Source organism: Canis lupus, chromosome 18 (genome assembly GCF_048164855.1).
Source record: "Canis lupus baileyi chromosome 18, mCanLup2.hap1, whole genome shotgun sequence".
In the NCBI taxonomy this organism is placed as follows: Eukaryota; Metazoa; Chordata; class Mammalia; order Carnivora; family Canidae; genus Canis; species Canis lupus.
The window spans coordinates 19,471,684-19,486,182 of record NC_132855.1 but is presented as its reverse complement, the minus strand read 5'-3'; the positions used below and the strand labels follow the sequence as shown (position 1 = coordinate 19,486,182).

Below are 14,499 nucleotides of genomic sequence, written 5' to 3'. Positions count from 1 at the left end.
TACTCAAAATGATTGTAAATGATCTTTGACATGCCATAAGGCAGAGTAGTAAAAGTGACAGTCATGATGTTTTATTAAGATGAGTCTGCTCTTATGGGTTGACAGTAAACATAAAACCTCATTCTAAAGGGACAGTGCTAGTTGGAACATGAATGGGGTTGTGATGGTGGATTCTGAGCCCCTCCCACCTTGGTCCTTCCATTCTTCTTTGGTCCATGTGGATCATTTCCAGAGTCCTGATATGATGATGGACTTGAGTCATTCCCTTCAGCTGTTCTTGCTGTGATTGAAGATAATTTCATGGTGAGGGAAGTTTTGAAGTTTGGTGAAGTGCCAAGTTTGAAATGGGAACTTATTGAGGACAATATACTTTCACACACAGATTGCAAAATTATCAGCTCTTATGTGACAAAAGATATATTTGGTTTGAAAATTATTTTAGTATTAGAGCTAAAGAGTACGGTGTTTAGGTCTGTTTTAATGGTATTATGGTTAGGTATTCAGGAATTCCCACATCTTGCCCTGTCAAAATCCCTACCCCCACTTATTTAGAGTTCCCAGGTTCTGTACAGGAAAAAAACAGAGCGGGAATCAAGTGAAGTTTTATTTATAGCCAGACAAGCGAATAATCCAAATGAGAAGTATGTTCACATATCCATGTGTGTATGTGTGTGTGTGTGTGTATGTTTGTGTGTGTGTGGTAGAAATATTGACCTAGAAGATGATGGATTTTGCTTTATGAAAAGGAAGTGAAGCTCAAGAGTGTTGCAGACCTAATCAACATTTCAAGTGGGAAGCCTGAAAAAGAGATGCATGAAACCATACCTTCAAATGCCTAATAATCCACATCAGATATCACAGCCCAATTAATGCCAAAAGCAACTTGAATGTGCTTGGAGGGAAATGAGGACAGGCACCAGCTGAGGTGTGGGAAGAGGGGCCGAAGTTGCCCTTCCACTCCCACTTATTCATCCATTCAACAAATACTTATCAAGTGTCTGCAAAGATCCTCTTGTGCTAGGTGCCAGGGATGCCCCACTGACCAAGACAGATGGGGTCCCTCTTCCATGGAACTTACAATACTCTGCTGGGGGTGAGGAGGTAGAGAGATAATCTACAACACCTCTTCTTCATCCCCCCATTAATAAACAAGAACGAGTGCTCTGATGAAGATGAAGCATGACAATGTGAAACAAGTGGCCAGCAAGCTGCTAAAGGAGGTCAAGAAGGGCCCCTCTGCATTAGTGGCATTTCAGCCAAGATCTGATGCTCAGCACTGTGGGCTCAAGCGTCCTTTCTCCCTGTCTTCTGAATATGGTGAGACTGAAAGTGGTGACACCACACCACCAGATGTGATGCAGCTGACACACAGAAGAAAGTTGAGAGAGACTGGGTTCGTCATCCCATCTTCCTATTCCTGTCAGATGGCAGAGCATCTACCACCAAGTGACAATATAGCCCCTCTCAGAACCCAGTTGTGTCCCTGGAGTAAGTCTAGAATCAGGCACTGTCTCTAGTTCCAGGCTCTAAACCTAATTCTCACCATGGAGAAAGCAAAAATGTTGTTCAATGGAGTAGAACATTTATCTTTAAGAGATTGATCATGATTAATCAGATAATTGTAGAACCCTGATCCATTGCTCATGGCTGTTAGCTACTAAATAATCTATGGACATTTTTTTAATTTTTAAAAATCATTTTTAATTTTTTTAGAGAGAGACGGTAAGGAGGGACAGGGGGAGAAGGAGGGAGAGCATCTCAAGCAGGCTCCACACTCAGCATGGAGCCCAACACAGGGCTTGATCTCATAACCTGGAATCATAACCTGAGTGAAACCTAGTTGGATGATTAACCAATATACAACCAGCCAATTCATCCAGCCAGCCTGGAGAGCCACCCAGGCACCCGAATTCATGGGCATTTTAAAGGGGAAGTCAGAGAAAAGGTGATATATCTCATTCTACATTCTTTTTGGATTGAACTACTATGTTAAAAAAAAAACAAATAAGAAAATAAATCTCTCTCTCTTTCTCTCTCTCTCTCTCTCACACACAGACACACACACACATATACAAGGAACATACCTCCTCTTCCATTGATGGTAAAGGTATATAGTGACTTCTCACTATTGAAATTAATCAGGTCTTTATGGAACAGAGGATGGTGGAAATGGCTCGCACTGGAGGGCAGCATGATAATAACATAGCTACCATTTATTGCCTTATCTTATGCCTATAATTATAGCTCCTGCTTTACATACATTATGTCATTTAACCCTGGCCACTCTTTGCATACAAAGAAACAAGATTGAGAGGATAAGCAGTTTGTCCAAAGTTCCTGTCTGTCTATAATTTTCTCATTGTACATGTAGATTTGATGACCTACATGCACTGAGAATGTGTTTTGGTGTTAGATTTATATTTGGATATACATCTATGAACTGCTTTTATTTATATTATTGGCTTATTTCTTCAATAGTCATCAAATGGATAAAACAGTCAAAAGTTTTTAGGAGATTATACTGACACATTAGCATCTAGAGGAATAAAGACTGTGTTCTTAAATCAGATTTTTCCCTCTGTTATGACAAGTGGCAGTCAGCATTTATAGGAGTTGTCAGCTTCTCATTCATGTTTCTAGCTGGTCAAGCAAGATTCAATTTTGAATAATTCACCTGAACACCTCAGAGGTCTTGATCTGTAGTACTCTTTATATATGAAAAACTGGCTTCCAGTCTGTTCTGTCTGGAAACCAAACCAATCCCTTTCGACAAGGAACTCAGGCAACTGGTGACTAAGTGGAAATGTGAAGCTTTAGCTTCCACTGTTCAAGGCGGGGCTTGATAAGAAACCTCTCGTATCCCCTCAGTTCACCTAGCCTGCAGAGACATGATCTCTGTTAATAACCCTTTCCACCAGCTCAGCTCCTCTAACATGAACTGAGGCTTGATTACTGTTGGAACACTCTGGTTAGGCCATGGCTAACAATGAGTAGGTATGGATTATTTACTTGGTTAATTTAAATCTGAATCTGTGCCTTCTGGAACCATGTGTATTGAAATGCCATTGTCAGAGCATTTTCTAGTTGACTCAAGACCTTCCTAAGGGCATCCAGTCCACTAGCTCTCTGCCTTGACAATAAATAGATTGTAGCATTCAATTCCAGAGTCTCATGTCTCAGGGACCTGGATCATCCACACTGTAGTCAACCATGAAGCATTCCACAACTATTGTGTAAAAACCAGAGTTGCCTTCGTTTGTCCCATGGAAGCACTGCCTCTTGGGACAGATGCAGGGAAATAGTAACAACAGTGTTATGGAGAGGACCCTATTGCTCCTATTGTGTATTCACGCTCAATAAAAGGCACATTTATTGTAGAGAAGCCTAAAATTTCATGGAATTCAGTCAGTTGTTACTGATTGTTGCTCTTATAAAGGATTGTGTATTTTAAAATTCATTTAATATAGACTCTCTTAATTAAGACTTTATTAAAATTTACACAGAAATAGGAACTGTGTAAGAGTATTTTGAAGAAAGCATATGCTGAAAAATTCACCGGATAAATGTAACTATAAAAAGAATATTAGGGATCCCTGGGTGGCGCAGCGGTTTGGCGCCTGCCTTTGGCCCAGGGCACGATCCTGGAGACCCGGGATCGAATCCCACGTTGGGCTCCCGGTGCATGGAGCCTGCTTTTCCCTCTGCCTATGTCTCTGCCTCTCTATCTCTCTGTGTGACTATCATAAATAAATAAAAATTAAAAAAAAAAGAATATTAAAACTGTCCGAGAAAAATGCCTTTTCTGAGAACCCCAACTCTTAACTAAAATAGATATGCTAATTCCAATACATTTCTCTATTGATTTAAGCAGCATTCTTGAGGAATTCCATTAAGCTGCATTTTGTTGGTTGAATCTGAGTCATGCAAATAATAAAAATGCATTACCTTTAAAAAATACCCTATAATTAGAATGGTCACTAATTCAAACTGATCTTTCTTATAACTGGTCTGAATTACTGGGACTTTTATAGTATTCCTAGCCACTGTCAATTTAATACAAAATGATGTAAAATTACTTCACATAGTTCTTTAGTGATAGCATAGTTTGAGAATATTAGACCAGAAAGAAAATTTTGCTTAGGAAGTTTACATCCTTCTTCTGTGGTATATCATGGGAACCCTGCTTTTACTTTTTTTTTTTTTTAATTGATGACTTGTCGCCTTGCCTTTTTATCATTGAAAAAAATGAAACATAGACAACCATGTAACTCAAATGCAGCTCTGAAACCGAATAAGGTAGCAACCTATTATTAAATATAGAGCAGACTAAACACTTTTTAAAAGAAGAATCAGATTTCAGGCTTTAGTTTTGTGCTTGTCACTTAGCCTTTGGAGTAATCATACTTGCTGGGGCTGAAGCACTTGATGCTAGGCAGACTGTGGACTGATTGAAAAACTTAGTGAGTTTTTTCCCCTCATAGTTGTAGCTATATACTTGTTGTCCTTCCCAGATGTAGTGGGGTTGCAGGATTTCCTGTCGTATAGCTGATGGGTGAATTTCTAAATCATAATGTCAAGCTTGTGGCACTATTTCAGGTAGATTTACAAGTAGAATCTCTGCATGGCAAGAATCCTCTACCTAGCTATTTACAGAGGCAGTAATTCTATGAAGTGGAACTCCTTTTTCAAGGAACAGACTCACCATTCCAGGAAGGGGCCCAGATATTGAAATATGACAGACCTTACCAAGAATTTTTTTAATCCCTTTTGGTGCCAGTCTTTCTTGTCCAAGGAGTAAAGAAATCCTAAGGACATGTAAGACAGGTAGAAGTGGTTAAGTTACTTTGCTTGCACTGGTCCTCACTATCTGGGTGTGCTGAGAAGCTGATGTGCTCTTTGCAAACTCCCTGTGAGAAAGTAACATGCAGGTGTTTATTCAGGGACAATTCAGATTTGCAAAGGGTAATAACAACAAAATGCTTTTGACTCAAGTAAAGCCCAACTCAAAAGTTATTTAGCTTTTAGTTTAGTTTGAGATTTGGGGTTCTTTCTCACATTCAGATGCTCCTCACTCAAATGGAAACACTGAAAGAAAGGTGAGCAGAAGTCCTCCAGCAATCATCTCAGCTCTGAGTTCCCACTGGAACCAGTTCCTGTAAGTGATTAGAGTGTGGCCTGTTACTACTGAACACATCTTAGATAATATCCACCAGTGGAGAACCAGCCACTATTATTCATGATATAGAAACTGCTGCTGCCATAGCCGGTGCATGCCCTTGGTTCTAAAGAAGGTGTGGTTTATCAGAATTTTAATTTATGGCCATGGATATTACTCACCTACTTCAGGTCTCATTTCAGCTGGAATGGTTATTTGACAAAGCATTCATGTGGCTGAGAAACTGACTCTTTTATTTAAGCTGCGGATAGATTTAGCTGCCCCTTTTTGAAGGTTTGCACATTTCCTGGCTTACTTGGAACTGGTACCATGTGGGATCAAAGACAGCCAGAGACCCTGTATTAATTCTATAAATGTTAAAATAAAAGTTAAGCTCCATTTTCTGGTTCCTGTTGTAACTGGAAAGAATAGCTCATTCACAAGAAGAAAATGAATTAAAAATTAGGAACAGTGTGCCTTATCTCTTCCAAATGTGGATATAGATATTTGTTTTGCTTTTCCCTCATTATATCATACAGCAAAGAAAGACATTTAGTAACAATGCTGTAGCCTCCATCTGGGTCTTCTGCTCTAGGGATAGGAGGGAACCAACTCTTTTTAGGGCCCATGTCTCCCCTTGCTTCACACTTCTTGTTTCCCTGTTGCTGCAGAGAGGCTCATGATGGAGGACATTGTCTTGTACTATCCCTGCGCCATGTTCTTTCCACCTCCTTTACTGATGTATGTGTGTGTGTATACATGTGCTGGACTCTGGGGATAATTTTGCTGAGAGAAGACAGAAGACATTTCTCAATTTTGCCTGGGGCTTGGCCTCCAAATGCCAGTCTGAATTTGATTTGATGGCCCATCTCATGAATTCATCTCAGAATTCAGGAGTCATATGGATCCTGCTGGATGACTATTCTCTCTACCTGGGATCATGACCCTCAACTTATAAATCTCCAATAGAGAAATATAGAGGAAGAGAAGAAAAATTAAAACCTGGCAAACTAAATTCCTCCTGGTGACAAGTGGTCTAATATTTCAGTTCTGTCTTGTGTTGTTTTTTTCAGGCTTTTTAGTCACAAAATGACCCAAAAGATAATAGAAAAGTCTGTAGGATTGTAACATGGTCCTATTATATTAGGGGTGTAAATAATTCCAAGATATTTTAAAAGAACCAAGGACAGTTAGGATTGTCAATTACCAATACCATCATGTGACTCAATTTCTAAATGGGGCCTGGGGCGAGTTTAAGTTTTCTCATAAGTAAAAGGGGGAAAATAATTTTTACCAAATGTGGTTGGTGTGAAAACTAATGAGATAGTGCATCATACAAAGCCTTAGCACTATGCCTGACATGGAATAAGCACTCAATAAATGGAAGAATATGTACACACACACACACACACACACACACACACACATCCCTTTATTTCCACTGTCAGGTCTTGTATATTTATACCTTCTTTTCAGGAAACTTCTTCTTCTATCTCTTTAGCCTTTACCTCTGGCCTAATTTCTAGTGTGTAGCCAGCTGTTGCTGGTGTTCCCATTAAGCTGTCCTTTAAATGGTCATGTTTCTTTGACCTACTGACAGTGACTTTTGAAGAGAACCCATTATGGTGGTGATTTTAGGATTCACAGAATCATGTAACTTTAGAATTTTATTTGAAACATGAGGAATATGAGGTCCAGAAAATATAGGTAATTTCCCCCAAATCACACAATTTTTAAGTCTAGTTTTCTAGGTTGTCAGCGTTGTCTTTTACACATGTGACAACATCCTTCAGACCTGGAAGAAGCATTTATTATTTATTTATTTATTTATTACATTTAAAATTCCTTTTTTTTATTTTTTAAATTTATTTTTTATTGGTGTTCAATTTGCCAACATATAGAATAACATCCAGTGCTCATCCCATCAAGTGCCCCCCTCAGTGCCCATCACCCAGTCATCCCCAACCCCCGCCCACCTCCCTTTCTACTACCCCTTGTTCGTTTCCCAGAGTTAGGAGTCTCTCATGTTCTGTCTCCCTCTCTGATATTTCCCATTCACATTTTCTCCTTTCCCCTTTATTCCCTTTCACTATTTTTTATATTCCCCAAATGAATGAGACCATATAATGTTTGTTCTTCTCCGATTGACTTATTTCACTCAGCATAATACCCTCCAGTTCCATCCACATCGAAGCAAATGGTGGGTATTTGTCGTTTCTAATGGCTGAGTAATATTCCATTGTATACATACACCACATCTTCTTTATCCATTCACCTGTCGATGGACACCGAGGCTCCTTCCACAGTTTGGCTATTGTGGACATTGCTGCCATTAACATCGGGGAAAGTATAGCATTTAGATTGAGAAGGGGTTATGTCTGAAGGTAAAAGAGGACTTAATAGTGATAAAATGTTTACAAATTGTGACCTTGTGCAAGATACCTATCTCTCCATTTCTAAAATAATGTGCACCTTCCTACCTCACAGGGTCCTGTGAGATCTAGATTATAGACAGTGTGGGTGAAAATGTTTGAAAACTGCAAAATGCTCATAAATACTAATTTTATCCTTTATAAGCGCATAACACACTGTATGTATGTATATGTGTTCCAATATACATATACATGTTATGTATATATTGGGACATAGGTGTATATGTGTTAATCTTAATAAATTAATGTGCTAATAAAACCATTTTCAATCAAACTCAACTTTTGCATGACTTTTATCTGTAATGTCTGATTTATGACCACCTGTTGTGGGCTTTCTGTGTACTGCAAAGAGAATTCAGTATCTTGGAGGTTGGGCTAAGAAGGAGAAAGAATGCAGAGGGGGATTTTTGCTGCATTGAAATCCAAGTCAACCAGTTGCTTAACAGGTAGAAAAGCCCCTTGCCATAGAGAATCAGGAGACCTTGCCTTAGAAAGGCTGAATATATGGGGATATCAAGCTATTTTCAGCTTCATGAATATTAAGCTATTTCTTTGAATCTCTATGGATAGTTTACTGGGATCAACTGCTCTGTGTATGAATTAGAAAAGTAAATATGATTCTAGTTTCTTGTCATATAGGAATTTATAAAGAGCATGCAGAAATGGCACGTTCGTTTCAACTTGAGGGCACTCTTCAGTTGACTGGTGGTGAGGTAGGTGTTAGAGAACTGTACCGAAAGAGATTTGGGGACTGAGTATAGGTCAAGGTGGACAAGTGTCATTCATTATCAAACTAACAGGGTGTGCTGTGTAGCTTGGGCGGGAATAATACAGTACATATTGGAAATGGCACCAGGGCCTTGGTTATACTCCTGGTATCATCACACATACCTGGGAGACCTTGAATAAGACTCTTAATCACTCAGTACTTCTATTTTCCTCATTTGCAAAATAATAGCATGGCCATCTTCTGTTTCTGAAAAAGGGACAGTTTACAGTTTTATTCATGTCAACTTCAGTATTCCTTTGCCAAGGAAGATGACTGTCCTTAGTGATTACAAAGGTGTAATTCTACCCTATTTACCTTAATAGGATCTTGTGAGATCTAGACTATATAGCATGTATGTAAAAACATTTTGTAAACTGCAAAGACTATATAAATATTAAGCCATAAATAGTGGCTTCAGAGCCTCTAGTTTTCTAAGTAGTATACTCGCTAGACAGTCAAGAATATGAAAGAAATTCTATTCCTTTTAAAGAGTTTTCTCAGAACATTCCTTTGGCTATAGCAAAGGAAAATAAAATTAATAATTATATTTTTAATGGATGAAAGCTGAATGTGTTTGACTTGGAACCTTTCATCATCCTCTGTGACTCTCAAAATAAGAGAGAATTGCTGTATTTTCCTTTTCCATTAAGAGAAAGGAATTAGCATGCTTGTTTGTTTCTTTTTGTTTGATATAAACATTTACAAAACGTTTTTTTCCTCCCAGCCCCCTGAAATCGAGCTTAATATTGGCTTAGCAGATTTTTTGGCCTGATTTTAGCTTAATCATTTCTTTCCAGTTTTTTTTTTTTTTAAAGATTTTATTTATTTATTCATGAGAGACACACACACACACACAGAGAGGCAGAGACACAGGCAGAGGGAGAAGCAGGCTCCATGCAGGGAGCCTGACGTGGGACTCGATCCCGGGTCTCCAGGATCACGCCCTGGGCCTAAGGCAGGCGCCAAACCGCTGAGCCACCCAGGCGTCCCCCTTTCCAGTTTTTTAAAAAAGTCATTCCACACATTTTGATGTGTATTCAAATGATAGGGCCCCCATAAAGTAGATGATAGAATATTTGGAAAGAAGTTTGGAAAACTGTCACCTATGCAGCCTGCTACCCATTGTATTCCTCCTGCGAGATGTGTGGTTTTATTTTCTTCCATATTGTAATTTCATTTAAAAGGATGGAAGATTATGGATGACCAGTTGGCATCTTAATTAAGACGAGGGGAGGGGATTAGTGAATTGAGCTCATGCTTGCCCCTGGCTTTTAAGGAAAAGAATCCATGTATGATCACTTGGTCTCTGTTTTCAGATCAGACTCCGACCCCAACAAGATTCCTGAAGAACTGCGAGGAAGTGGGGCTCTTCAATGAGCTGGACTGCTCCCTCGAACATGAGTTCAGGAAGGCTCAGGAGGAGGAGAGCAGCAAGCGGGTAGGTTTGCTTGAATGGACACCTTGACAGGTGCCTCCTCTAACCTTCGTTAGAATCTTCTGTGTGGAAACTTAGATGGCACTGCAGATTGTGTGGATGTGGCCCTAAAATAGTATTTCATCCATTTGCAAGTATTTGTCTAATGCTTTTTTTTTTTTAAAGATGAATCCCTGATTGTGGTATAATCCGTCATGGGAAAAACAGACCTCTGAAATAGGAAATTCAAGCAACAGAACAAAACAAAACACCAAAACCAAAAACAACACCTTATTCTTGGACCTTGAGTTGGATAAACTCACAGACTTTCTGTGTTCAAAACTATTGTTTTACTTTGCTAAATACTTAGTAGGAAGCCTTACATGGGCGTTGTATGCAGAAGACAAGAGTCCAAGAATAATTGTAGCAGTAGGAGAGGGGGTTTCATCTGATTTTGTCCCAGGTTCTCATTGTCTGATTTCCATAATCTTCCCGGTAGACCTCACCAGTTTCAATTACTTCCCAGTCGTATTATTGAACATCTGTTGTTGTTGAGACAAATGGTTTAAATATACATGTGGGTTATTTGTTCTTACAAATGTAGAAAACCCAGTTTATGAATGCCTCCAGAATATATTCAGTTTCTCGTAATGTTGTGGTTGCATTTTAAAAATCACTTTACAAGATTAAGGAAAGGAAATGGGGTCACAAGTAAATGTGATAATGAAGCTCTTTAGCATTTTTTCGCTGTTGCAATAGAGCATTATTGAATGCCCACAATGTACTAAACAACAAATTAGACACATTCCATGAGAAGAGACTTAAAATATGGAAGTTGGTTGAAAGGAAGGGCTGACTAGGTTGTAATGGATTCTGAAGTTCCAGCTGTTCTATCCGGAGAAGACATTTTAAAAGGCTCTGATATTTCAAGACCTTCGAATCCTCCTCTACGTGAAATTATAATAATCCCCCTCCACCAGATTTTTCATGTCACATTCTCACATTAAAATAATCAAGGGCTTGCCTCAAGTCTGTACTGCTTTAGAAAAAAATCATGATAATTGGCAAAGGATACAAGAAAGGTATAAAATCTCAATCAACTCCTTTGTGTATAATTAATTTATCATTCATCCTTGACACAACCACTTCTTCCACCCCTCAAGTGACATGAAAGGCTTTTTTTTTCCTTTTTAAACTAATATTTAATACTTATTTGCCAGGCACTGTTCTGAGCACTTAAAAATTTAACTCAAAAAAAGGCTTGCATTCTAAATTTCACCTAAAATGAAAATAACAAGGGTAAAGAAGAACCAAAAAGTCGAGTAAATTTCCTCTCTTTGAGTTATAAATTTAGCTTTCCTGATAGATGTGGCATATGTGAAAAACTGAGGAGTTAAGTTTGTTCATTCCTCAAGATAGTCAAGGTGGACTTCTTATATTAAACTGAACTATAAGAAAAGGATATGCTGGTTTGTATTGGTTTATATTGTCTTCATTTTTGATAGAATGGTTTTAATCAAAGTATGTGCCCTTGATTTTCCTACAGACATTTACCAAGGACAGCTTTAGGAAGCCCATGGCAAGGGTGTGGTTTTAAATGTTCTTCTTTACATAGTATTCATGATCTCTTATATGAAGCCTCATGGGAGGAAATTCTTGCAGATCCGAATTCTAGGAAATTGTTTGCTTCCCCTAAGGATCTGCAATATTTTCTCCATGTGGACATGAGAATCATGCAACTGGTTCTATTTCTCGTTTCACTTTGCTCAGTTAACAGAAAGCCAAGTTTACTGCTTAACTTTGAGAACTTTTTAGAACACTGTGATGAACATATTTTACTTCCCCTGAGACTAGACTTTCGCTTCTAGTTTATATTTCCTCTGGTCCTGATTTTTTTTATTAAAAAAAAAAATTTTTACACTGTACATTTTTTTGTGAATTGCTTTTGAGTCATTGTGGGTTGAGAAAGAGTATAAATAAACTTTATAAATTAAAATAATTAGGTAAGCAGAGTGGAGAAAGAAGATATTCTAGTTGAAGAAATATGTATTTTCAATACATATTTAGAATATTTTTTTAAAGTGTCTTTGAATGTTGCTTTAATTTTTTAATTTTAGTTAGCATACAGTGAATATTTGTTTCTGGAGTAGAATTCAGTGATTCATTACTTACATACAACACCCAGTGCTCATCACAAGTGCCCTCCTTAATGCCCATCACCCATCTAGCCCATCCACACCCACTTCTCTCCATCAACCCTCAGTTTGTTCTCTATCATTACAACCTCTTATGGTTTGTTTCCCTGTCTCCTTTTTTTCTTTTCCCCCTTCCCACATACTCATCTGTTTCCTTTCTTAAATTCCACATATGACTAGGATCATATGGTATCGGTCTTTCTCTGAGTGACTTATTTCACTTAGCATAATACATTCTGGCTTCATTCACATTGTTGCAAATGGCAAGATTTCATTCTTTTTGATGGCTGAGTAATATTCCTACACATACACACACAGGCACATACACACACATATTTCCTTTATCCATTCATCAGTCAATGGACATTTGGGCTCTCACCATAGTTTGGCTATTGTTGATAATGCTGCTATAAACATCAGGGTGCATATACCCCTTTGAATCTGTATTTTTATATAGTTTGGGTAAATACCTAGTAGTGAAATTGCTGGATGGTAGGGTAGTTCTAATTTTGACTTTTGGGGGGAACTTCCATACTGTTCTACAGAAGGGATGCACTAGTTTGCGTTCCCACCAACAATATATGAGGGTTCTCCTTTCTCCACATCCTCGCCAACATCTGTTGTTTCTTGTGTAAATTTTAGCCTGAATGTTGCTTTTAGCCATGTGCTGGCTTTGTGATGGATATTTGGGTGGGGGAACCTAAAGCCAGCTTCCCTCATGGTTTTGGGGTGGGTATCTTAGGAGATTACCTTCTTAAACCCCAGCTTGCATGCACTGAAAGTTGGATAGCATTCAGCCTCCTGAGGTATCCTCTTCCCTTGCCTCTTTCAAACCAGAGTAGCCAAATCCAGCTGGGGTGGCCTTGGCTTCTTGAGACCTAATGCTCAGTGACTTATCCAGCAATCAAATGGGCTGTGTTGGTGGCTTCTGCATAGCATTTCTTTGGAAGCCACAGGTGGGTAAATGAAAGGTAAGACTCCAATCTACCAGTATACTTTTATCCAAACTTTTGACCACATTTCTCCAACTATCAATATCCGTGGCACACTGCCACCCCTCAGCTCCTGCTTCATTTATTCATCCCCTACTTAGAAAGTAGGAATATAAGCTCTTATTCAATGTATCCCAATGCATATATAGAATGAGGACAGGCTAGAGGTAGGTCATAACAATGGAAAAAGACCTAGTATCTATCAATATTATATATACTGAAGACAACACATTCCACAGTTACCTCAACCTTCCATGGAAGTATAAGCTCATGGTTTCAAAACTCTTTAATAAGAGATGTTTTTCCCTTGGAAAAGCATCCATCACTAGCAGGTATCACAAATCTCATTTTGCCCATGGCTCAGAAGTCAGACTAGTCCATGTCCTGAAACAGGTGAGAAACTTGTGTTCAGAATTTATTCAATCAGTAAATATTTTTGAGTGCTCATCATATGCCAGGCACTGTCTGAGTCACTGATGAATATACCATGGACTAAAGTTAATTAAAAACAAAACCCTACTTTCAGGTAGCTTACCTCTCATGGGTAAGACAAACAGTAAGCAAGTAAAAACCATAAAACATATAACATGTCAGAAGGTGGTAAGTGTCCTAGTAGAGAAGGAGCAGAGGTAGTTTTGGGGGTGATCAGGGAGGATGCACTGGTGAGTGGACACGCAGCACAGACTGAAGCTCTGCTTCAGAGCAGGCATGTATTGGGGAAAATTGTGTCCCAAGTGGAGAGAATATAAGTGCAAAACCCTGAGGCTAGAGGATGCTCTGTGCATCAGAGAAATCACAAAGAGGAGGGTATGTAATAGTGCTAAAGAGTGGGCATAGGAGAGCAGATTCCAGAAGGCCTGCAGCCTTCAGATTTTACTCCAAGTGAAATGGCGAACCATTAACAGATTCAAGCAGAGGAGTGATAGGATCTGACTTATATATTAGAAAGTTCACTTTGGTTGCTGAGTTGAAAGTAAATTGTTAGGGGGCAGTAGCAGAGAGAGACCAGTTCAGGAGGCAAATGGAAGAATCTAGATTGACAATTATGGCAGATAGGTCCAAGATGGAGATGGAGGGGGTGGTTACATTCTGGTTCTATTTTGAAGATAGAGCCAACAGGATTTGCTGAAGAATTATTTATCTATCTATCTGGGGAGTAATAGAAAGGATGGAATCAAGAGTGAATCAGGTATTTGGCCTAAGCAACTAGAAGGATGGAGTTACCTGTGGGAAGATCAGGTTTGAGGGGTGAACTGTGGAGACTGTTTTTTGACTTACGTGGTGATATTGAATAGGCACATGGATATAGTGGTCTGTAATTCCAGGAGAGGTAACCCATCTGGAGATATAAATTTGGGAGTCCCTGGCATATAGGTGGTGTTTAGATACATGAGACTTGATGGAATCACCCAGGTCAGGAATGAATGAAGATGAAGTTGAAAAGAGGTCTGAGCATGGAACTTGTCAGACTCCATCAGAACCTCCAAGAAAGAATATTCAGTTCTCTTCCACCACCAGAGATGACACAGAAGACTCTGAGGT

The 14,499-nt window shown here is 38.9% G+C and overlaps 1 protein-coding gene across 12 annotated transcripts in view; it reads left to right on the top strand.

Moving 5' to 3' along the window:
• The window catches only part of CREB5 (cAMP responsive element binding protein 5), a 494,733-nt gene that overhangs the window by 170,352 nt on the left and 309,882 nt on the right, over window positions 1-14,499 (top strand). For all 12 annotated transcript variants that reach the window (XM_072783642.1, XM_072783643.1, XM_072783650.1 and 9 more), the window contains one exon: window positions 9,673-9,794. In XM_072783642.1, coding sequence (XP_072639743.1) covers window positions 9,673-9,794 — 122 coding nt within the window. The remainder of the gene's footprint in view (window positions 1-9,672; window positions 9,795-14,499) is intronic.